Source organism: Mustela erminea, chromosome 5, assembly GCF_009829155.1.
Source record: "Mustela erminea isolate mMusErm1 chromosome 5, mMusErm1.Pri, whole genome shotgun sequence".
Lineage (NCBI taxonomy): Eukaryota > Metazoa > Chordata > Mammalia > Carnivora > Mustelidae > Mustela > Mustela erminea.
This window is the reverse complement of record NC_045618.1, coordinates 38,538,188-38,563,482: the sequence shown is the minus strand read 5'-3', so window position 1 is coordinate 38,563,482 and position 25,295 is coordinate 38,538,188. Positions and strand designations below refer to the sequence as shown.

Here is a 25,295-nt window from a genome sequence, read left to right as displayed (position 1 = left end):
ACTAGCTGTTACACACAGGGAGGACCTGGAACTCACGTTCCCATGCCTACACCTACGGTGCAGCCCCGACCTCGGGATCGCTGCCTCCCGCCGGCCGGCAAGGAACAAGCCGGTGGCCACCCACAGTCTCGCCAAGCCCAGCCCTGGCCCTCGCCCGCGGCAGGCGCGTGGCGGGGCGCCGCGGCCTTCGAGGGCCTGCGGCGCGACGCACATGCCCGCGCCCGCCTCCCGCGTCGGCGAGAAGAAAGGGAACCCGGACGCGCGGAGGCTGACCCGGAGCCTACCCATGAGGCAGCGCGCCGGCTCCACGAGAACCCCCCCCTTCCCACGGCTCAGCTGCTGCTCCGCAATGGGAGCCGCCGCCGTCGCCGCTGTGTAGTTTTTCGTGCTCCTCCTTTTCCTCCTCCTCTTTCTCCTCCTCCTCAGGGCCCCAGTCAGGCCGATCCGCTCCGCTCACGGTAAGCGCCCCCCGCCCCCGCCCGCCCCGCGCTGCAGCAGGCAGAGGCCCTCCCGCGCGGCCTGCGCCGCCTCACTCCGGGGGCGCTGGGCCGGGGGTGTCGAGGCCGGCGCGGTTTGCCGAGAGCGCCCAGGGCGCGGGGGAGGGGACCGGCTGCGCGGCGGCGGCCGGACGGCCATCTTGCGCCGGCCCCGGCGGGGGAGGGATCCCGGCGCGACGCGGCGGACGGCTTGGTGCGGCAGGCCGGAGCCGCGCAGGCCTCCGCCACCTCTTCCTCCGTCTCCTCCTCCGCCTCCTTCGCCTCCTCCGCCGCCTGCACCTCCTCCGTCTCCTCCACCTCGGCTCCCAGGGCCTGTGCGCCTGTTTGCCCCCAGCCTGGGTTTGGCTTTTCTCTCTACTGCTCCCCTTGGTCCGCTGTACATTTTGTTTGGCGAGGACCCATGCTTCCCCAACAACAACGCTCCCCCGAGTCTCTTCATGGTAGACGGAGACCGGAGGGGCTTCCGAACTTCCAGGCATCCGGGGCCCGAGGGCCCCTGTCCCCCCTACCCTCCACCTCCCGCCCAGGTGACCAGTCATCCCACGCTCACACCCTCGATCTTGTCAAAGGGGCTTCCCTGCTCTGCCCGTTATTGTCTACAGAAGGGCCCTGAGGAGAAACGTGGAGTTGGATACACAATTTACTGACCGAGTTTTCAGGTTTCACTTAATGAGACGGAAAGAATGAGCTCACTCTGAGGTTTTATCCTGCTCTACAGATGGAGGGAGTTCCTCCCAACTTAGCTCAAGTTTGAAGGCTTGTAAGGAGAAATCTTGCTAGAGAAGAGAGACCTCAAAGGGAACCCGCTTCTGCAAGCACGGGAAGACCTTGGTCCAAGGGGTTCTCTTTGTTTGCAGAGATTTGTTTTTGAAAATTCTGTGGACGTAAACGTCATTGTTTTCAGATTTGGACTGGGTCCTAAGAATTTGACGTCTTTTAGTGCCATTAGATATAAAATTGAAACCTAGGAGGAGAGTTGTAAAGGACAAAAGCCACCTCATAGCATTTGTGATAAGTCCTGCCTTGGGGGGATTAGTGACAACTCAGGCTAAGCGGAAACTTGCTGTGCCACGGAAGGCACAGGTTTGCTTGGAGAATTGTTAGGGCTGTGTGCTGTTAATGTTTAAAACATCAGTACAAATACCGTTATAATTGTATCTTGCATTTGTATCTGCCATCGATACGCTTGATTTGTACCTCTAGACCCCTTTTGGACTGTTCTGTGTTTATGGAACGGTTTCGAAGATGAGGAAAGAGAGCCTCAGGGAGACGTCTTTAATGAGGTCATGTCTAGGAAGGGATAGAACCATTTCTAGAACCTTAGGTCTTCTGATTTCTCGTTCAGTGCTCAGTTCACTATATTATATTTCTTTTGTGGGAATAAGCTGACTGAGGAGAAGCAGGGAGGCTCACCTACAAAATTTAAGAAATATTCAACTGCTCCTTTTACATTTTTGTTTTTAAGAGTTTGCTTTTAGCTTTTCAACTTTTATTACTGAAGTTTTCATGTTAATTTTTTCCCCCAAACATACTGAAAAATTGAAGAATAGCCCATTTGCACATTCATATGTACCACCTAGTTTTAAAAGTGTTGCCATCTTGCCACATTTCCTTTATCTGCTTATCTTACATGTTTTTTGGTGAACATTTTCAGAGCACATTGCAGGTATCGTGACAGTTCACACCTAAGTCCTGTTGATGTGTCTATATGGATGTCATAAGAATAAGACCAATTTTCTGTATAAGCACAATACTGTAATTGTACTGAAGTATAATCTCTACAATCTAATATAGATATGTAGTATGTATTCACATTTTCCCCTTTGTCCCGAAAATGTCCTTCTTAGTCATTTATTTTGGAACCAGTATCCAATCATGTACGTTTGTTTCTGTTGGTTTCTTTTAATTTAGTGTAGCTCTCTCTCTCTTTTTTTTTGTGGGGGGGATGACATTGACCTTTTGAAGAGACCAGGCTACCAGTAGTCTTGTAGAATAACCCCCATTCTGTATTTTACTGATAGTTTCCTCTTCATTAGGTTTAAATTATACCTTCTACCCCTGTATTTTCTGTAAACTTGTAAATCTGAAGGCTTGTGTTGATCAGGCTTACTATTTTTGGCAAAAATACTCAAGTCATGCAGTGTACTTCACATTATTCAACATCAGAAGGCACATAAAGGAGGGTTATATGTTACCCTATTAGTATTCCTAAATTTGATCTCTCCAATAAAACGGTGACAGACTCTTTCCGCGCTAAGCTTTTTCTTTTGCAATTAGCAAGTAATGTAGGGAGTGATATTTTGGCATTAGTATTGGCATGAATTTACCTGCAGTAATCTGATAATGAAATCATTGGGAGCAATCCTCTAGAAATGGGGGTGAAAGAAAGTTGGATAGGACCAACTTACTAGTTTAGGGAACTTTGAATTGCTGCTATCCATTGCCATTGGAGCCAGACATCAGAGATGTCACAGACTTCACCTGTTTTCCAAGTTTGTTCAGGGCCCTTGTAGCAGTAGTGAGCTGTGATTAGGAAAGTTCTTAGTTAAATGTTGGAGAACTACAAATCTCAGCATTCCCATTTCAACCATTTGTACCAGTTAACACTATCTAGTCCAGTGTTTTAGTGCTCTGAATTGGCGTTTTTAGTAGGAGACAAGAAGGCAAAGGAAAAGAACATAAAATTTTTGTACACTCCTCCTTCCACACTTGCTTTATTTATTCAAGAGAACACTTAGAACCATACCAAGATTTTTTCCCCCCCCTGTACAAATTCAGCAGGGGTTGTATCTGAATGGAGAAGCAATTCTGGTAAATAGAAAGTAAACTATAGTTTTAGGTGACAGGAAATTGGAGATTATTGACAACATGTTTTGTTACGCTTCAAAAGTAACTTTTGAAAGGTGAGATATATTTATTTATGACCTGTTTACTAATTAAATATATAATCCTGCTTCAGAGGACTCAAAAAATCTGATTTCTCAGTCAGATTATTTTAAAGATATAAATAATGATTTACTTGATAATTTGTATCAAATGTGTATATGGAATTTTTATTCGTTTCTACAAAGTAATTTTCTTTTAAGGACTCAACTCATAACAGGAAAAATAGCTTACTGCTATTCAACATCTAGATTTAAAGGAACTATTCTTTTTTTACACTTTAAATTATTTTATATAAATTTCATTATATAATTTACAGAAAAATAAGGGATTATGTAAAACAACTCATTAGAGCTTCTAATTAGAATTTAAACATTATCCCTTTGTATATATCTTGAGACATGAAAAACAAATACATATCCTGCATCTAATTGCATACCATCCCTACAGTGAATATGCATACTTCTCTAGTTTTTATATGCACACAAAGAACATCTTCCTTTATTCTTCCTACTTTCAGGATAAAAAATGTGCAAAAAAACATTGTGGTTGAAGGGTTAGACAAAATTCTTTCCCTGGTTTCCACAAGTTCTTTTCCTAGTTGCATGAGGAAGAGTCTTCTTGGTAATTGAAGCTTTTCCTGTGTCATTCCTTTCGGTATCGGTTCTGACCCTCTTAATGAGTGTATCTACCTCTCCTGTAGTTTTTTCATAATAGGGCTCTCCATGTTAATTTATGCAAGGTTGGTTTTTGTTTTTGTTTTTCTAAGATTTATTTATTTTTAGAAAGTGTGCAAATTGGGGGAGAGGGAGAGAAAGAATCCTCAAGCAGACTCCCTGCTAAGTGCAGGGCTTGGTCCCAGCACCCTGATCTTATGACCAGAGCCAAAATCAAGAGCTGGTTGCTCAGCAGGCTGAGCCACCCAGGCACTCCTGAAAGGGTTTTTGAATTCATTTATGCTTGGGAATGCATTGAGCTGAGAAGAAAAACTGGTTTTTCTTAGGAAAAGTATTTCTTCATCAAATATGTATGAAGTCCAGATTATGTGCAGTTGACTTTTCTTGCTTCTCATTTGTGAAAATCCTTAGAAGTTCAACCCTGTTTTTCCTGATATTGCCAGATCAAGAAAATTTCTTGTTGGGTCATACTAAGCCAGTTCTACACTTAAAAAAAGTTTGTCACAAGTTGTATTCCTGACAGAAATTTTAAATTCTTTTGTCCATTCTTGTAATTTTTTTTTTAAAGATTTTATTTATTTATTTGACAGGCAGAGATCACAAGTAGGCAGAGAGGCAGGCAGAGAGAGAGAGGGGGAAGCAGGCTCCCTGCTGAGCAGAGAGCCTGACGTGGGGCTCTATCCCAGGACTCTGGGATCATGACCTGAGCCGAAGGCAGAGGCTTTAACCCACTGAGCCACCCAGGCGCCCCTATTCTTGTAATTTTTGTATTAATCTTGGTTCTACTCTTTCTCCTTTTCTGAAGCTCTGTGTAGATTTACATCTTTCAAGCTTAGGATGTTTCACTGTCCCATGTTGTCCAGATTTTTATATCTATTTTCCGGGTTTTGAAGGTGTATATATACTTGAAATGGGCAACATTGAATGTGACTAACTACTTACCAGCTGTCATGTGAACCTGGGATGTTTCCATCTTATAAATATTGATTTGATATTTAAAATACTAATGATAAATTCTAGCTTATCACTCCAGGGCTTTTTTGCACGTGTGTCATTAAATGCAGTACTTAAAGAATTTTTCAAAAGTTTGAGCGTTCTTAATTTTGTTGAAGGGAAGCTGGCAATCTTCTTTGCTTCATAATTGTAAGATATTTTCAGTTCTAGATTTGTAGATGCCAGTTAGCATAACCAGTCCAGTGAATTAAAAAATTTCCCACGTCATCTGTTTCCTTCTAGTCACCATCGTATATACCTGCATTCAACACTTGTCCACTTAGGAACTGTACCAAGTACTCTCCTCTGAAGATTCAGTAGGAGATTTCCCAGATTTTGTCTAATATTAAGTCTAAGGTGCTTGCTATCTGTCTTTGGGTTCATTTTTAGGTTTATCTACTAATGGTGAAATGTGACCTCTGCCAGTTTTCTTTTGTTCCAAAATGAGCAGAAAATGAAAGTTCTGAGTTCTTAACTGGATTCAGTAAAAACCAAAGACAAATGAAGATCAGCATATGCTGTGCTAACATATGTCACTTTGACCTAAGGATTATTTTGAGTAGATGGCAATTTAGAATTAATAGAAACAAAAGCTGTTTTCTGTTCTCCTGTTATCCACCTAAAAGCCAGTCATAAATATCCCCCCCCTTTTTTTTTTAAAGATTTTATTTATTTATTTGAGGGAGAAGGAGTGAGAGCATGAGAGAGGAGAAGGTCAGAGGGAGAAGCAGACTCCGCAAGGAGCTGGGAGCCTGATGCGGGACTCCATCTGGGAAGTCTGGAATCATGACCTGAGCCGAAGGCGGTTGCTCAACCAACTGAGCCACCCAGGTGCCCAAGATCCCTTTTGAAGATATTTCCCCCCTTGTCCAGGGAAAGGAAGAGTGACTCTTACTACTTGAGATGGAGAGTTAATAGCAAGATGAATTTGCATAAGCAGACTTAATGAGAATAATAACCCTTATCTTCCATTAGTTCTCCCATGTATATTGTAGTTACTTCTCCATGATTTATTGTCTTTCAAAGCTCTAATCCCCTTTCCTTTGTTAAAATGGTATAGAAGACCTTGAGTCTGACCACTTTGAGCTTTACTTCTTTTTTGTGAATTCCCGTGTATATAAATACTAATAAAAATTATGTGCTTTCCCTCCTATTACTCTGTTTTTTTGTTAGTTTAATCCACAGCTCCCCAGGAACTGCAACATAAAAGGGTAGAAGTAAAGTTTTTTCTTCCCGGTGCAGACTGCAGAGATGATGTCTTCAGTCTTATATATCTTTTTGAAAGTTGATTCAGTATTTTGTGCAAAGCAATAAGAAAATAAAGATAAGAAAAGTGAAAGATAAAGCATAGTGATGATTTATTTCATTGTTGCATTATCCTAGGCAATTAAATCATTCTTAAATTTCTTATTATTTTGTTTTTCTTGTAAGCATAGTTGGGAATATTTTTTTAGCAATGGTGAGGTAATACCTAGGATGATGGAATTAGCAAAATATTTCAAGTGGTAGGAAAAATAAAATCAACTAAAATCACATAATGTATCTCAGATTTATAAAAGGATTCTGTAGGCTTACATAGTAATTGTAAAATACAATGAGTTTTATTCTATTTAAAAGTAATAAAATGTTGTTTGAAGATTTCAAGGAAACAATAAAAGCCGTAAAACGTCAAACTTTACAACTAGAACTACTCAAGAAAGAAAATAAAAAACTAGAATTGTTTTTATGGATTCTGATAGTATATTGAAGGTTAATGGTTAATTTGGACCATTAAATATACAGAGTTCCACCTCTTTCCAACACATATATTAAACCTGCCTGCTTCTCTATTTTCAGCTGTTTCCACTCCATCTATAATGAATGTGGGTAGTACTTTGAAAGTTACTCCTTGAAGTTTCTGTTCCAAAAAATTTTTTATTGCTACCATTTTTCTTCCCTTCCCAACTTTACCTTCAGAGCTCCTCTGTAATAAAAAATGATTAACTGAAACCCTGTAGTATCAAATAATCCATAGAGACAGACTAATTTTTATAACTGAAGTAAGGTTAATGTAACATTAAGTTCACCATTTAAATTATTTTAAAGAGTACAATTCAGTGGCATTTAGTACATTCACGGTGTTAAACAAGCATCAACACTAATCTCAGAATAGTAGTTTCAGCTTCTCAAAGGGAAACCCATTACCCATTAAGTAATCTCTCCCCATTTTCCCCACCCCACAAGTCTTGGCAACCACAAATGTACTTTCTGTCTCTGTGGATTATTTGCCTATTCTGGACACTTGATATTAATAGAGCCATACAATATGTGACTGACTTCTTTCACTTAGCATAATGTTCTCAAGATTCATCAATTTAGCGTGAATCAGTACTTCAGTTTTTACTGTTGAATAATATTCCATTGTATGAATATGTCATTTTGTTTATTCATCTATCAGTTGATAAACATTTGGCTTGTTTTCACTTCTTGGCTGTTATGAATAATGCTGTAGGGCTAATTTTTGTGGAGAAGTTATGTTCAGTTCTGGAAATACTGAATTTGACGTGAGTTTAAATATCCAGATAGCACTTTTCAGCAGTTAAGAGATGACAGGCTGGAATTTAGTTGAGGAGTCAGGGTTGGAGATTAATATTTGATGATTTTATAGGCTGCTGTTGAGAACTGATAGCTAAGACTGTGGAGTGCATTAGATCTGTCATTTAGGGAACAATTTGTGCAGGGCTAAGGACTAAACTCTATGAAAAACCTGATTTTATACCATTTAAAGGAGCAAGAGAATATGGAGAATCTGTATAGAGTTAAATAGGAGGAGGTGGGTAGAGAACCAGTCTTTTGTCATATAAACAGATTTCGAGGAGGATGTTTGAAGAAATTGGGCTAAAACAAGGAAAATGTAGATGAAGAAAGGGTAATTTGATTTGGCAGGGGGAGGGTTATGGGGATCTTCCGTTGGATACCTTCAGTAGAATACTGTGCAGTAGAAAATGTAGTAGCTGCACTGCTGTGCTCAACTTAGTTTTGAGTGACAGAATGCATAGTGATAACTAGAGCAAAGGGACTGCAGCCTGCATCAGGGTCAGCAGAGGTTTTACTTGGATGAAATGGAGGTGGTGCAAAGAGAGAGTCCCCATATCCTTATGAAGAAGGGTTCCTTTTACACAGAAGCTTTTAAGCTCCGCTGGTTTAGATTGATTGTAGATGTAAGCAGTCTACTGAAGCACAGGCCTTCTACTTAGTGCTTTTACATTAAAAAAATTTTATCAGAAATGTTAAAATTTCAAAAATGGATTTATCATGATTTGAGATTTCAGATTTTGCTCTGAATCAGTGTCTGTGAAGTAGAACTTGATATCATTGGGAGTTGACATCAAACAGGTTTGTTAAAGTGCAATTTATATTGTTTAAAAATATCCACTATTTTTTTTTCAGTTATTATTCTTTCTTTAGGAATTTACTTGCTTTGAGTAAACTCAAGAATTTTATCCTAAGTGTTGAACTTCTGCCCTGTTGCTTCATTCATTACATTAAACTTGAAAGTTTCTAGAAAATATCTGGGTATGGTAGGTTGATTACCAAAAGACTTTATTCATAATACCGAAATGGCATTTCATAGTTCAACATTCTCAGAACAGTTGTTTGTTTATTTGTTTGTTTGTTTTAAACTGAAATAATAAATTCCCTTTGTTTCTGTGTAGGTAAAAATTTATATCCCTGTAACAGGTGGTTATGTTTATGATATTAGGGTTGGAAGAACCCTTGGAGATGTTGAAAGTGACCATTTTCAATTATATAGTGCTTAAATATTTCATATTTTTCTTTGGTGATATATCAGATCTTGAGTTCATCTCATTTCCTGATACTTAAACTGTTAATTGTTTTGTTCTTAGGTTGAGATGAAATCTGCTTCCCTGTAATTTTGGTCTTGTTCCTGATAGAGGCAAGTGGTATGTGGCTGAAATCTCTGGCCTTTTAAGTGCCTAGATTTGAATCCATGCTCTATTCTTAGTTGTGTTACTTTGTGCAAGGTACTTAACCTCTGTAATTCAGTTTCTACAGCTTTAAAGTGAGGATGATAAGAGTGTCTACATCATAGAATTTTTGAGGATCAGACAAAGTAATGTATGCATTTAATGGTAATGAAGTTGTTATTATAAATAGCATAATTTGTAATATGATAACAATAGTATATAATGAATTAAGTAGTGTTGAAGCTCAGCACTAGGAATGAAATTCTCTAGTTTACTCAAAGCAAGTAAATATTACTAATATTGTTATCACTTGAATCACAAAGAATAAGTTATGCTCTTTCCTTCTTTCTCATCACAAACTTAAAAATAATATGTAAATTATTTTTACTTCTAACACCTCTAACCCACAATCTCATGTTTCCTAGGTTAAATATCTTTAGTCTTTTGACTGAGACAGAGCTCTAATTCTAATTCATTATAATGAACATATGTTTTTGTTACCCAGCATCTTCCTTCCTACTTTGGTAACAGATATCTTGATTATCCTTTGGGAAAATCTTTATCTTACTGGAATTTTTTTTGTTGTTGTTTTCAGTTGGTTGCCTTTCTTCTATCTCTGGTACCAGGGCAAGCTTGGGCTGTAGGACTAAACCTATTTATTACAAGTCCTTAGCAATAATTGGATTTGGGAAGGACATAGGACTTAAGCCAAACCAATTAACTCCAGTCAGAGCTAGTCCACTATTACTGCCCTAGACTTGAAACTTGGAAGGTATTAAGTTGGAGCTGGTATAGTCATTCACAGTGGGAAGTCTCTTCTGAGGGTAGAAACAACATAGAGAAAGAAAAATCCAGGAATGGAGATACAAAATCTAGATTTACATATCATTGTTTAAATTGTACCTGTATTTAGTTCTGTAAATGAGCTGAGGAATTCTCTTTTGCTTAAGCCACTTTGAATTGGGTTTTCTGTTACTTATAGTTGAAGGGGAAGTAGCCATATATAGTATGCCAAGTGGGGATTGATTAGGACAATAGAATAAAACCACTCTGTCTTTTAGTCTCAAATTCTGTTATTTTGACATTATATCACAAATCTGATTGTATCAGTTCTTGCTGAAAATCCCCTCCTTGGCTTCCCATTGCTTTTGGGTTAAGGAAAAAATTCCCAATATGATCTCTAGGGTGCTGTGTTGTTTGACTTCTGTCTTATCTTCATAGGGGATACCCTTTTCTTTTCCACTCACACTAGGGTTTTTATTTTTTCCTCCAGTTTCTTATATTTGCTGTGCCTTAGATCTTTTGTACATACATGCTGTTATTTCTGCACGGAATGCTGCTTTTCCTTTCTGTCCTTTTCCCCATTAATTCCAATCAAGGCTGAGTTCCAACCCATTCCCTTCTTTCTTTCTTTCTTTGCCTGTTCACTGTTAACATTGCTACATGTATGATCTTTTTTTTAAAATGACTTTTGAGATGTTTGGTTTATTTAAAAAATAATACTGTATATCCATATTCTCCTCTTTGGGGGGACCTTTCCTCCTACTCTTGGAATGACCATTTTCAGAATGTAGTATTCTGCTTAAAATAAAAATTAGAATCTTTCAGAAATTGGTTAAGATTTGGTGAGGTATCTTCTAAAGTTTCTATAATTCCCCCAGTATTTTGTCTGTAGTGTTTAGGGGCTAGTGATCAGATGTTTCTAACTGTACATTTTGTGTGGTTGAAATGTGCCCTTTTCAAGAATAAGTCTGGTTTTTAACAGTAACCGATTAACTGGACTGATTCTAAAGAAGTATAGGTATTGAGTTTTCTAACAATAAAGTGTTTTAAAAAATAAGAGGCGTAAAAGGGGGAAGTACTTTAATTTGTATTTGTATTTATTTGAAATTGGGTTTCATCTGCTTAATGTTTATAAATTAATAAGTTAATTTCTTTATAAAATTTCATATTTAAACATCTGAATTTTATGAAATAGTTCTGGTCTTTTTTAATTATATAGGGTTTATTCCTTATGCTATAAGGTTTGTATTTGTGTGATTTATATGCCAAGGTACACATCATCCTTCTCTGTTTTCCTAACCCTGTTATAGTTAATTTTCATGATGGGATCAATAGGTGATGGATATTCAGGTGATATAGAAGTGGAATTTTTAAAATGGCTCTCTGTCCTCAAAAGCCTATGTATGTTTTTAAGATAATTAACATTAAAATGAATTTTCTAGTATCAGCTTGAGATAGCTGGAAATTTTTGAGAGATCACAGAACCAGGGTTGGAAATACTAAATTGTTATTCACAGTTAAGAACTCACTTTGAGGGGCACCTGGGTGGCTCAGTGGTTAAAGCCTCTGCCTTCGGCTCAGGTCAAGATCCCAGGGTCCTGGGATCAAGCCTCACATCAGTCTCTCTGCTCAGCAGGGAGCCTGCCTCCTCCTCCTCTCTCTCTCTGCCTGCCTCTCTGCCTACTTCTGATCTGTCTGTCAAATAAATAAAAATCTTTTTAAAAAAAAAGAAAAGAACTCACTTTGAATCCTTAAAGCTCTGTCCATTTGGAATAGACCTCCATTTCAGTATGCCATTAGTCACAAAGACTGAAGAATTGTTTATAAAATGAAATAGACTGTAAACCTAAGTTTTAAAGTTAGTGGAATGATTTGAATACCCGGTTTCTTGTGAAATGTGTGAGAGGAAAAAATGACAGTGTTCTGGTGATCCTATGTCATCAAAATCATTCTGCTGAAAAATTCTTCTAAGTATATAAGTAAAATTATTAAAGGTTTAGTGTTTCTTACAGCTAGCTTGTTAGTCTTAGACATAATTTAAGAGTTAGTTGAACATTATTTGTATATGCTTTCCTTATTTTGAATAATTTCAGTATTTAAAATGATTATATTAATTTTGGTTTTGTATTTTTCCTTTTATGTTAATCTGGTTTTTGATGTTGCCAATTTCTTGGTTAGGAATGCAGGCCCCCAATTAAAACATTATCTTTATAATGAGAAAAAAACAAAGATTAGCTTTATAATGTGGTTTTTCAGATTATTTCATTGAATAACTTTTGGGTCTGGGGAGATGGACCATTCATCATTTCAATTCAACCATTCACCATATTCCTCACTTTTTCATTTTACTTGCTGCTTACTCATTTTTAAAAAGGATTTTTTTAGAAATTAAAATACAGTGATGGATGCAAAATGAGTTTTTTTTTTCCTATGGAAATGGTATAAGGTACTTTATCCAAATGTTAATTTTTATCTGCTGGTATCTTTGAATTAGATACTTGTTTTATTCCATGAGACTAGTAATATGTAATTTAACAGTATTGATACATTTTAGGTCTGTGTGTTACATTTATATGAAGGTATAAAATTTTTTATGTGTTTTCACTAGTTTTCAAATGCTTCTTCCTTAAAAAGATGAAAATATGGTAGGATAGATTTGACCTCTACATTCTAGAAGGTATACTTACAAAACTAACATGTCATCATGTGAAATACTATTGCAATGAAGATCTTAAAAAAAAAAAAATTTCTGAATGCTCAGCTGATAGCTTTTAAATTCTAGTATACTAACAAAATTGTGATCTGTTCTTAGGGTTCTTGAAAATGGTATTAAGCACAGAATTAAAAATTGTTAAGATTTATTGGATGATTTCTGTGTGCCAGGCACTGAGTTCTATGCTTTATGTGTGTTATCTAATTTAATTTTCACTATAACTTTATGAAATAAGTTACATATGTATAGTGAAGCAAGGCACAGAGATTAACTTTCCCAAGGTCATCATAAATGGTTGAGTCAGAATTTGAATGTGGCATTCATTCTTCACCATGTTTTACTGTTTATTGTTAATAAATGTTTAAAGTACACAGTATACAGTATAGAGCTAAATTAGGCTGTAGAGATTATTAGAGCCGAGACCCAGAATTGTAAGGTGATTTGATTGAAAGTTGTAACAATGCTGAGGCTATGATGTGGTTCTTCTGGCTTTTGGCCTAATGGTCTTTCTTCATGTGCAGACTCTACAGTTGTGGTTTGTAGAATTGCTTAATCTTTTATCAGAAAGTAAATAGAACTATATCTAGTACATAACACACCTGCCATATTTTGTGCTTAGGTACCAGAGAAAATGCATTACCTTTATTTAACACAGTGATATGGTATCAGGTAATACCTCTGAATGGATAAAAGTAAATTTTTCTAACAATTAAAAATTTAGACCTACATTTCCATTGATTTTTTTAAATATCTGTAGAAAAAATTATTTAAGGTATTGTTTAATTTTAGATGTGTAAAAGCTAAAAAAAAATAGATAGTAATTAAAAATATTTATGTGAGCAGTCTCCAACAGTGAATGAATGATTTTCTAAAAAGTATTTGATAAGTCAGTTAATTGGAATTTATTTTTTTCTTCATAGAAACAAGTGTATTAAACATGGTCATAAAACAAGTCAGTAGCTGAAATTGAGTGTTCTCTTTTTCTGGCTATTTTGGGGCTCAGTCTGAGCCGTAGCAGCTATTAGAGACATTTTGGAACTTTGAGATCCCCACCTTTGCTGGATATTCTACTTCCGTGGTAGCTGATTTAATCCTTCTTAGAATTCCATTCCTTACCACCAGAATTCTGAAGTGGTGACCTGAGAGATGTTTATGGTGGTAATTTTGACATGCTTCAATGGCTAAGATGCCAAAGGAATTCATGAAAGTGTTTATTATTCAGAACAAGATATGGCAATGATTCTTTAGTCCCGTGTTGTCCATTGGAAGTGTTCTGTAGCTTTATTGTCCAGTAGAGTAGCTACCAGCCACATGTGGCTTTTAGCATTTGAAATATGGCTAGTAAAACTGAGGAACTGAATTTTAAATTTTACTTAATTTTAATTAGTTTAAACTTAAATAGTCACATGTGGCTAATGGCTACTATATTATGTAATACAGCTTTAGGCTGAAATTATGGTTCTAATTACATCTGAGGATTTCCAACTTTATAGTGTGTTTGAGACTACATCAGTTGAGGTTTCTGAGGTTTCCTTGAGCTTTTGAAGTAGGTTATCTTAAAGTCATCTCTATCATAGCAGGCAGTAGATGTCTGTTCGTATTGACAAGGCAGTCATTAATTGAATATTTGTAAATTGAATACTAATTTCAGTTTTGGCAAGAGATATTTATATGATCACCTAGCAAAAAATGCATATATGTCAACTATATAATATTCAATATAACCATTATTAGAACCCAGCATAACTACTGAAATAAAAAATATTATATTTGAGTCTCATAAGCTGTGTAATTGTGGCTCTTGAAAAATACTCTAGCTGACAATTAGGTCCTTAACATGAGCAAAAATTGTCATGTATTTATCTCCTTGACATATTCATAATATTGATAATAGTTTAGAGGTATGCTACAACTTTTCAAATAATTGAGTTAATGAGATTTAAATAGACTTCAGAACTTGGTGAATTCATTTAAACACAAAATATATTAGAGTCTTGGCCCACGGGTGGCTCAGTCGTTTAAGTGTCCAACTTTTGATTTTGTTTCAGGTCATGATCTTAGGGTCATGGTATTGAGCCCCGTTTGGGGCTCTGTGCTCAGCAGAGTCTGCTTGAGGATTCTCTGTCGTTCTCCCTCTGCACCTCCCTCTGCTCCGTGTTCTCTCTCTCTCAAATAAATCAATAAATCTTAAAAAAAAAAAAAATCCGTTAGAGACTCCTAAATAGTATCCTGTGATACTAAACATTTATAACAGTAACTTCTGAAATTAAAATGAGTTATTTTTCCCTGTGGATTAATGAAGTCCAAATAAGTTGGAAACTAGAAAGCAGGAAAATTTGCTTGTGTCAGCCTGAGGATAAGGAGAAATATAAAGATTGAATTAGTGTGCATTTTAGTATTTTAGGTATCTGGTGTCTAGTTTTTATCTTTTTTTGCTTTATAACTAAAAGTTATTTTAAAATTTGTAATTTTTATAAAATTTATGCTGTTGGTGTTTGGGGATCCAGAATAATTCTTGTTTTAAATAAATGAATTAAAATTTCTTTTTGATAATTTTTATTCTAATAGCAATATCTTTTCAATCCCAAAGAAATATAGGTATATTAGATTATAAATTTCTGAAGGCAAGGACCATGACTTACTCATTTCTGTTTTTTCCCTAGAACTTAGCACATTATCTTGCATTTAGAAGGCAATGAGTTCTTACTGTTTTTTTTTTTTTGGTTTATTTATTTATTTTTTTAGTAATCTCTACACCAGCCTGGGCCTCGAACTACGCTGAGAACAAGAGTCGTATGCTCTTTTGACTGAGCTAGCCCAGGCATGCCAATGAGTAGTTACTTTTGAATGAATTAATCTATGATGAAATATGTCCAATTAATTTGCTCTCCCTTTCCAATTAATTTTCTTTCCCTTTTAAAGTCTTTGATAAAAAATCAGAAACATATAAACTAAAATTTATTTAAAGTTTTTTTGTGTGGAAATAATTACATTTCTGTCTGAAATGTGAATAGGTTATAGTTAAAGATTAGTATCCTTAGTATTTGAAAATTCAGACTTGCTAAAACAATACATCATAAAGTGATTACTCATTTTTATAAAAGGACACTTTAAAAAATTATTTGTAAGTTAATAAATCAGACTTCTTCCAAGGAGTAAGTGCTTAATAGAATTACCATTTTATTTACTGAATTTGCATTCATTCAAGAATGAACCAATTATATATAAAGTGAGTTGCAAGTATATGTCAGACATATCAAACTTAAAAATTGAGCTTTTCGTAGGAAAAAAGATTAAGTATGTGTACATTTAATTTAATGAGATCCACTCTAATACTAGGTATCTTTATTTTATAGGAAGGAAAACTGAGATATAAATTACTCTCTTGTCTGGAGTCACATGGTGAGTTTCGAGATCAAAATTAGATCCAAGAATTTCTGAACCCCAAGTCTCATATTTCAATATTTGGCATTACTTAAAATGACTCATAAAATTGACTGATATCATGTGTCAGTACTAGGTGACAATTTACAGAGCGTCAACTCTGCAACTTGATGGGCGACAACCCTTTTCAGCCAAAAAGTAAGTGTTGCTGCCACAACCGATACTAGTATATGTGGCTTTTGTACTAATAAATTTGCTTCAGTAGAAAGGAGGAGAAGTAGGCACATTTTTTTAAAGTCAAAAAAACTTAAAAGTTGTTAGAGTAACAAATGCTCACATAACAGATAATGTAAATTAAGAAGTGAGTAAAGTAGAAATGAAATGTTTTTTCTTCTTATGCCCAGTGATAACTATTAGTTCAGTGTACATAATTACCTCTGTTTCTTTTATGCATAGACAAAAAATAATTATTTCTAAAAAACATAAAGTTCTTTTGTGTCTTTAAGTTTTTTTTTTTTTCTCAACAATCTATCCTGAGTGTATTGACAGTGGCAATGCCCTGTTAAGAAGAATGAGGAAGACCTTTGTATTCTGTATTATTTGCTAGGGTTTCTATAACCTAGAACCATAGACTGGATGGCTTAAACAACAGAAATTCATTTCAGAATTTCTCACAGTTCTGGGGACTAGAAGTATGAAATCAAAGTATTGGTGGGGTTGATTCCTTTTGAGGGCCATGAGGGAAGGATATGTACCAGGGCTCCTTCCTTGGCTTGTAGATGCCCATGTGCTTCCTATGTCTTTAGATGGTTATACCTCCAAGTGTGTATCCATGTTCTGGTCTCATCTTTTAAGGACACCAGTCATATTGAATTAGCACCCACCCCAATAACTTCATTTTAACCTCACTACCTCTTTAAAGACCCTGTCTCCAAATATAGTAATATTCTGAGGTACTGATGGTGAGGACTTTAACATAGGAATCTTGGAAAAACATAGTTCATCCCATAACACCAACTGATCAGAAACTTTTATTATCCATATACAGTAAGTTTCCCTAATTTTTAAAAATTAAGCATTGTCTGACCACTTAGTTTCCTAGTCCATAAATTATATACTATGTGCCTATTGGCTATCTAGTCCATAAAGTATGTACCTTGTGCCTATTGGCTATCTAGTGTGTAGAAGGAAATACACTCAAAGAGCTCAGTTTGGTCTTGGGACATATAATATTTTTAATCATTTGACTTGCAGAATTCTATATAATAAAACAGTATAGTTTAGAAAAGAAAGGGATCAGTTCATGATATTCATGACATTTGGGAAAATGGAGAGGCCTTTTTTGTTTTGGGGGGTTGGCTGTTAACATTTAAATTAAGACAGGAAATAATTTGTGACATACTTTTATAGAAAGGAAAAAATTTAAAAATTTATAAAAGAATCGTTCTTAATTTGATTCGGTATTTCCTTTGTATGCCATCCCCAAAATGTTTTAGTTACAGTATTTTTTCTTATCTTTTAAGAGGTGGTAGAACATTGTCCTAATTTTGAGTCAAAAGTAGAAGTGGCATTACTCTAATAAAAAATTACCCTTAGAAATAACTATGTTTAAATGATAAATGAAAGATATTGTCAAAGCCAGTACTCTATAGAGTTTTTTTGGGAGGGGGGTTGGTAGACCTCCCTCATCTCATTCTGTATATTAAGTTATATCCACTTATATCCATCTCCACTGTGACTACTTTAGTTTAGGTCCTCAGTACTCTTTCTCTTCCCCCCTCCTGTCCACCTTTTCTTTTTTCTCCATCTCAGCTTAAAGCAGTATATGCACATAGTCAAGACCATCTGAAAAGGCTTTAAATGGCTTAATGATAGTTTCTTGAAGAGTGCTTATGTGCATATATGCATATTTGTTGTGCTGTCTGTTGCATAATCAATTTTAACCGCTTTCTAATAATCATGAGAATTTTTGCTTGCTTAGAGCTATCCCTTCCTTCCAGGTATCTCCCAATAATTGTCTTAATATTTTGTTAATCTTAATCCATAGTTGATGTTTCATTATGATGACTACAATAAATGCTGTTCACTGATGAGCATTGTAATATGCTTTTTAATATTCTGTTATACATAATACATACATTTACTGTTTGCTCCCACTCACCCACCCACCCTTCCTCTCTCTCCCCCTCCCTCTCTTTCTTTCCTCTTTCCTTCCTCTCTCCCTTTTCTTCTTTCTTTCTTTCTTTCTTGTGCAGCTGTTAATGCTTTTCACTTTTTTTCATTTGCTAAGTTATATTAAAATCCATAGGCACATCTTCCCACACCTTTCAGTAGCCTCTCAATTCAATTTTCTACACAATAAAACTTGTCAGGTAACCTAAAAGTTTACATTTTAATAATCTTTTCTTTGGTATCCCAGAGATATTTCCTTTTGAAGTACTGATCCAGTTTAGTCTGGATTGGTTGTCTTCCGGGTGGGCTTTGTCCTGGGACTTTGTATTGTATTGAATATCATATTTTCTACATGCTGTGTCTTCTTTCTTGGTTAAGTCTTATCTTTTTTATGGATTCTGTAGTAACTTTCTGAGAAGGGTTTTACATGGGAAGTAAATCTTGTGTGATGTTGCTGTTCTTTATTCTCACACTCGATGAAAAGTTTGACTGCGTAAAGAACTCTAAATTAAAAACATTTTGGTAAGAAATTATTGAAGTATTATTTACTGTCTTCTACTAAATTATTATTCTATGGTTCTTATTCTTACTGACCTTTCTTATATGAACAGTTCTTCCCACCTCACCTCAACCCCTGTGCCCCACCACACCCCATAGATCTTATCTCTTTATCTTTTGTTCTGGAATTTCATGACGATGTGTCTTGATGTAACTCTTTTCTTGATCATTGTGTTGTGTACCTAGTGGGGCCTTACAATCTAGATACGTATGTTTTCCAATCTAGGAAATATGTCTGTATTACTTCTCAGATAACCTACTCTCTGCTTTCTCTCTGTTCTCTTTCTGTAAATTTTATTAGGTGAATGTTGTATTTTGAAATTGATTTTCTCTGACACCCTTGTATCCTCTTCTTTATCTAGTTTGTGTGTGTGTGTGTGTGTGTGTGTGTGTGTGTATTTTTCTCTTTTTCTCTTAGTTCCACCTGTGGGGATATTTTGAGTTTTTAAAGGCAATTGAATTAAAAATTTTTGGCTATCATATTTTTAAAACTTTTTGTTTTCTGAATATTTTTATAACATTCTTATCTAATATCTCTAAAGATGCTAACTATATTTTTCTTGATATTTTTCTTGCTGTCTGCATTATCTCTTTTCCTTAGGATTCTTTATGATTTTTATTGATTTGGTCTAAAAGATAAGTTTTCCTCAAGTTTCTGGTACTTATTGATTGTCCACTAATATTTAGTATTTAAATATTAACATTTAAGAGTAACATTTAATATTTAAAATTCATCCTGGGAGCTCTGTGCTTGGTCAGAACTTCTAAGGTGGTGTAAGTTCATATTTACTCCACATTCTTTGATCTGTTTCTTTAGATAAGAAATGTCTAATTTGCCCTGAATGGAATAAGTCTCACTTTGTTTCCCTTATTTTACTTTAGCACCTCATCCCTGTTTTTTGACTGGACTTCCTGAATTTGGTTCAGTTTTTCTAGTATATCTCCTATGAGTTGCCTCTTATTCTTAGTTTATCTCCCCTTTGTTAATACGTTTACTCCCCAGATAATGGTTAGGTGCAGTCTCTTTTGTAGATAAAATTATACTCCAGGCATAAGACTGGAACTGGTTTCGACTGTTTCATGTAAATAACTACTGTCAGCTGTTACCTATTTATCTAAATTTTTTAGTTTTTATCTTAGAGAGTGAGCTCTGAGTTTCTCACTGTTGCTTCCATGAACTAACTATCAAGTCACGAGTTGCCACTAGGGCTATTGAGTGGATCTTAAATATGTGAATATTTGTGAATTTAAAAAAATGTATTTACTTTTCCTTTTGAAAATAAGGTTTACTTCTCTCCTTTTGAAAATTAGACAATTCAAAAATGGCAGAACTCTTTATGGAATGTGAAGAAGAAGAGTTAGAACCATGGCAGAAGAAAGTAAAAGAGGTTGAAGATGATGATGATGATGAGCCAATCTTTGTTGGAGAGATATCAAGTTCAAAACCAGCAATTTCAAGTAAGCATTTACTTTTAGTGGAACTGATTTTTATAACATACTGTTTTTAATGGAAGACCTTGTGAACTGCTTTATAAGGTACTTGTTCCTCTGTAAGGAGTTAGAGATGAAAGATTTGGTGAGCGGTGAGTGAGAATTATAGAATCAGGATGAGATGTGATTAAGGACTTGAGGAGGGACGTAAAAGGTTAAAATACCAGATGTGAGGAAAGAAATAGACTAAGATTAGCTGATACATTGGAGGTCTTTTGAAATTGGAAATCATAGTTTTTAGTGGAGCCAAGTAACCTGTTCATCCGTTTGTTTATCTCCCCCCCCACACCTTAAACACAGAATTAGAGAACTAGAAGAGGTTAGAGTACTTTTCTTCAAATGTCCTAATATGCTAAATAAATTTTAGTCTCAAACAGGGGTTTTCACATCCAGGCAACTACAGTGTCATCCATACAGTGCTACAAAATATATAGGCAGAGAATAATTTCAGTCTCTAGCCTGTGTGCCAACAGGGGGTTCAGCTTCTGACCACATTCATCTTCCAGCAACTCACATTTATAGTCATGAAAGAGAAGAGCACTGTCTACAGCCACTGTACTTGGGTGATATAGCAGTTAGTTAATACTTAAATCTTTCATGGCTGTCTAGCACAATATTTTGGTACCTTTGTGGATTATTAGATTTTTGTTAGAGTAGTTGGATTTGACGTTGTTAGAATATTAAAGCAGTGACCAATGACTCTTATTAAAATGTCCACTCAAAAATGTAAAAAAGTACAGAGAACTAATATACATATTTTAGGGCAGAAGGAGAAAATAAATAATTTCCCATTGTAGATATATGTTTATTTGTTCACTTGTTTAAGCCAGGGGAATTTAACAAAGAATATGACCAGCATAATAGAGTTTTCTTATCAAGACAGGGCTCAAAAGTGTGATTAAGACAGTACTTTTCTGAAAGCTTCTGAAAGCTTGGTTCTTTCTTCTCTTGCCTCTAAACTTGGAATGGCACTTTTATTCAGTTTTATCAGAGGGAGAATCACTTAACCAATTAAATTCTCAATACCATTTCCTGTGGCAGATTGATAATCTTTTAGGTTCTAGGTGGAGTGCCACTTTGATTGTAAATTGAGCTAGGCATGATGGCATGCTTGTTGATGATAGTGGAACATGATTATATGTTCTCTTAATTACTATTTCTAGTCATTGTGATCATTTTATACTGGAGTATTACCATATTATAAAATTAATTATTAGAATCACTGAAAAAATAACAGTTAAGACCAAGTTGAATTATACTAGTAGAAAATTGTTAATCATATTCAACTAGAACATTGTTTATTAATGTTAAAATAATTCTGTCAAAAAGGAGACTGACCCGAGTAAAAATTATTTTCTCGACAGTTACGCAGAATTTAAATGAATTTTATTATTGTTTTTGTGTAAGCCGTAAAATTTTTAATATATGGAATATGAGTTAAGTCTGTCAAATAAATAATAAAATTTAAAAAAACTTTATAAAACAAGGCTAGTAATCTTGTTTCTTTAGTAGGTAAAGATACATAGTTTAAAATTAACTGTATTTTAAGCGAGTGATAATTTATATACTCCTTCCAGGAATCTATTTGATTGTTTTCAATTCATGATTTCTATTTTCTTAGTATATATTTTATTCAGATAATGAATTTTAAAATAAATGTAATTTTTTGTAGATATTTTGAATAGAGTAAACCCCAGCTCATATTCAAGGGGAGTAAAGAACGGTGCACTGAGTCGAGGTACAGTATTACTTTTCTTTTTTACTTTTAAAGTGAAGTATGACATCATTAGTTATATGAAAATATATTTAATATATTGTATAATTTTAAATGCAGGTATTACTGCTGCATTCAAGCCTACAAGTCAACACTACACCAACCCAACATCAAATCCAGTGGCTGCGTCGCCAGTAAATTTTCATCCTGAATCTAGATCTTCCGATAGTTCTGTTATTGTTCAGCCTTTGTCTAAACCTGTAAGTGTTTCTGAAACTACACAGCTCAGGGATACATTGGATATTACTTATCAGTATAAACAATACCAATTAAAATTCTGGGTTGTCATGGGTAGCCATCTAATAGAAGCATAATTAAAATCAGAAAATGTCCCTATCTTTATGATATCTTAGCCAGTACCCAGAGTAATAACTGCAGGAACTACTCATCCATCCAGTTCCTAAATCAGGTGACATGCTTAAGTTTAATAGGTAAAGTATTGAAAATTGTGTTATCAAAATATAGTTTAAAAAACTGTTAATAAATAATAATAGTTAATGGTAATAGTTAATATTACAGTTGATATTTATGTGTAATGCTTTGTTTCTAAATGGTACACATAAATTAATCATTTAATTCTTAACCATCCCTGTAAAGGATGCACTATTATTATTATTAATCCTGTTTTATAGTTGAGGAAATTGAGGTTCACAGAGGTTAAATTACTTACTTAAGGTCACACAGCTGGCAAAATGTTAGATATGGGATTTCAATCCAGACTTACTGTATTTACATAAGTATACACATATATATTATATATAAATATAGACTTAAAATGCCTTAGTGCAGTAGTTTTCAGTGTGTAGTCTTCAGTCCCCTGAGACTCTTTCATGGGTTTGGGAGTCAGTACTATTGTCATAATAATAAAAGACACTATCTGCCTTTTCCACCATGTTGACATTTGCATTGGTGATGCAAAAGTAATATTGAGTAAACTGCTGGTACCTTAGTATGAATCAAGATGGTGGTACCAAGTTGAGTAGTTTTTGTGTTCATTCCCACCATGCACTCCCAATAAAATACATTCATGCTTGATTTCCTTGATGAAGTATTAACATGTTATTTTTTTAAATCTCTACCTTGAATATGTGTCTTTTAAAAATATTTTGTGTGATGAAATGGATAGTATGCAAAAGCACTTCTGTGTCTAAAGTTCAATGGTTATCTTGAGGAAAAGCACTCCAGTGATTGAAATGTGAGCTAAACTACCCACTTTTTAAAAATAGAAGACTCCTTTTGCTTGAAAGAATGACTGATAAACCATGGTATATTATATATTTTTGTGTATCAATATTACCACAAACAATGATTTAAAACCACATACATTTATTTTCTCATAGTTTCTATGGGTCAGAAGTCAGGTCATGGCTTAGCTGGACCCTTTGCTTCAGGGTCTCACAGGCTACATTCAAGGTGTGGACTCTGAGGTTGCAGTTTTATCTGAAGCTTGACTGGAGAGGTATCTGCTTCCAAGTTCTCATGGTAATTGGCAATGTTCAATTCCTTAACGGTTGTCACACTGGGAGTCTCTGGCTTTGCCAACTGGTCTTTCCCACATGGCTTCTTACTTGCTCAAAGCCCACAAGAGAAGATCCTTAGGAGAATGGCATTATGATCTTACATAATATAGTTATATACACAAAATCATGTATATCCTGTCACCTTTCCTGTTCTGTTGGTTAGAAATAAGTCACATATCTTGCCTACACAAAGGGGTGGGAATTGTGCAGGACATGAACGCCAGGGGATAGTGATAATGGAGGCCACTTTAGAGTCTGGTTGCTACACATAGTGAGTGATTCAGTCTTGGTTATTTGGCAGACATTTCCTCAAAACTGAACAAAGTGCACATTTAAAAGAAAACAACTGATAGCATTTCTTGGGTAAAATTGCACTTTCAAGCACAAATTAGAATTTTGGAAAACTTGTCTTTGCCACCATGATCTTGGTAGCTTCCTAGTACTTAAAGACTTTCCTCTCGGTAGTGCAATTAATAAATATAATTTTTTGTTATTGTATAATGAATTCTGTGTACATTTGGAGGATCAGCATAATCCAAAAAACCCCCAGTATTTTCAAAAGAACCAGTGCATGATGTTACAGAATCATAGATAAAAGAACCAATCAAAGTGTGAGACTGACTGATAGATCTTAATGTAACAAAGTATGAAAAGTTTAGTAAATAGCAAGTCAGATGCCACATTACAGTAAACTCTTAAGAAAATATCAACTGTTGAATTTTGGTGTATTATCAAAGAAGTGTATCCGTAGTTATCCTAAATTGCTGTTAAAATACTACTCCCTGCCTCTGCCGTCGGCTTAGGTCATGATCCCAGGGTCCTGGGATCGAGTCCCGCATTGGGCTCTCTGCTCAGCAGGGAGCCTGCTTCCTCCTCGCTCTGCCTGCTTCTCTGCCTGCTTGTGATCTCTGTCTGTCAAATAAATAAATAAAATCTTAAAAAAAAAATACTACTCCCTTTTTCAACTATATATCTTTATGAAGCCAGATTTTCCATTTTTCAAATAAAACAACATATTCTAACAAATTGAAGGCAGAAGCAGATATGAAACTGCGACAGTTTAGCTAGACATTAGAGCAATTTACAGAAATGTAAAACAGTAGCACTCTTTTCACTGATATTTTGTGTGTTTGCAATATAGTCAATTTTCATAAAAATGTTATTTATGTTAACCTGTAATGGGTTTATTATTACTTAAATAAATATTTTAAGAAATTTCTCTTTTAATTTTTTTTTTTTTTAAAGATTTTATTTATTTATTTGACAGAAATCACAAGTAGATGGAGAGGCAGGCAGAGTGAGAGAGAGGGAAGCAGGCTCCCTGCTGAGCAGAGAGCCCGATGTGGGACTTGATCCCAGGACCCTGAGATCATTACCGGAGCCAAAGGCAGCGGCTTAACCCACCGAGCCACCCAGGCGCCCCGTTTCTCTTTTAATTTCTAATATGTTAAATATCAATAGGTATAACCCAAATAAATAAAAATTCTTTTGGGGCCTCCATAATTTTTATATGTGTAAAGTGGTGCTGAAGTCAGGGAATTATATTACTCAAAAAAAAAGTTATCCCAAATGTAAAGATTCTTTGCTGTTAGTTGGATTTGAACTAACTCAGTAATTTTGCCATGCCTATTGTAAGCTATTTGGCACTGGCTTTAGAGAAATAATAAATTTGAACGAAAATGTTTGTGCTTTGACAGTAATTTGCTTATTGTCTATCAAAGCACCTATTAATTTTCTTGCAAATATTCAAGTTCAAAACCAGAATTGAATCCAAATATGTTTGGTAGGAATAATGCATTTTTCCTCTATTTCATATTACTATTAGGTAATCTGCAGATCTATTAGTACTAAAAATTGATATTTTGAGGTGTTACTTTTCATA

At 35.4% G+C, this 25,295-nt stretch overlaps 1 protein-coding gene across 13 annotated transcripts in view; it reads left to right on the top strand.

Moving 5' to 3' along the window:
* The first annotated feature begins 291 nt into the window (after positions 1 to 291).
* The window catches only part of ZNF280D (zinc finger protein 280D), a 135,850-nt gene continuing 110,846 nt past the window's right edge, over positions 292 to 25,295 (top strand). For 5 of the 13 annotated variants that reach the window (XM_032342661.1, XM_032342674.1, XM_032342672.1 and 2 more), the window contains exons 1-6: positions 395 to 458; positions 15,871 to 15,916; positions 16,029 to 16,096; positions 19,940 to 20,086; positions 21,792 to 21,857; positions 21,954 to 22,093. In XM_032342661.1, the coding sequence (XP_032198552.1) occupies positions 16,069 to 16,096; positions 19,940 to 20,086; positions 21,792 to 21,857; positions 21,954 to 22,093 (381 nt within the window). In that variant the 5' untranslated portion in view covers positions 395 to 458; positions 15,871 to 15,916; positions 16,029 to 16,068. Of the gene's footprint in view, positions 459 to 8,937; positions 8,995 to 15,870; positions 15,917 to 16,028; positions 16,101 to 19,939; positions 20,087 to 21,791; positions 21,858 to 21,953; positions 22,094 to 25,295 lie in introns of those variants that run through there. The other 8 variants (XM_032342663.1, XM_032342662.1, XM_032342666.1 and 5 more) reach the window with 8 other exon arrangements.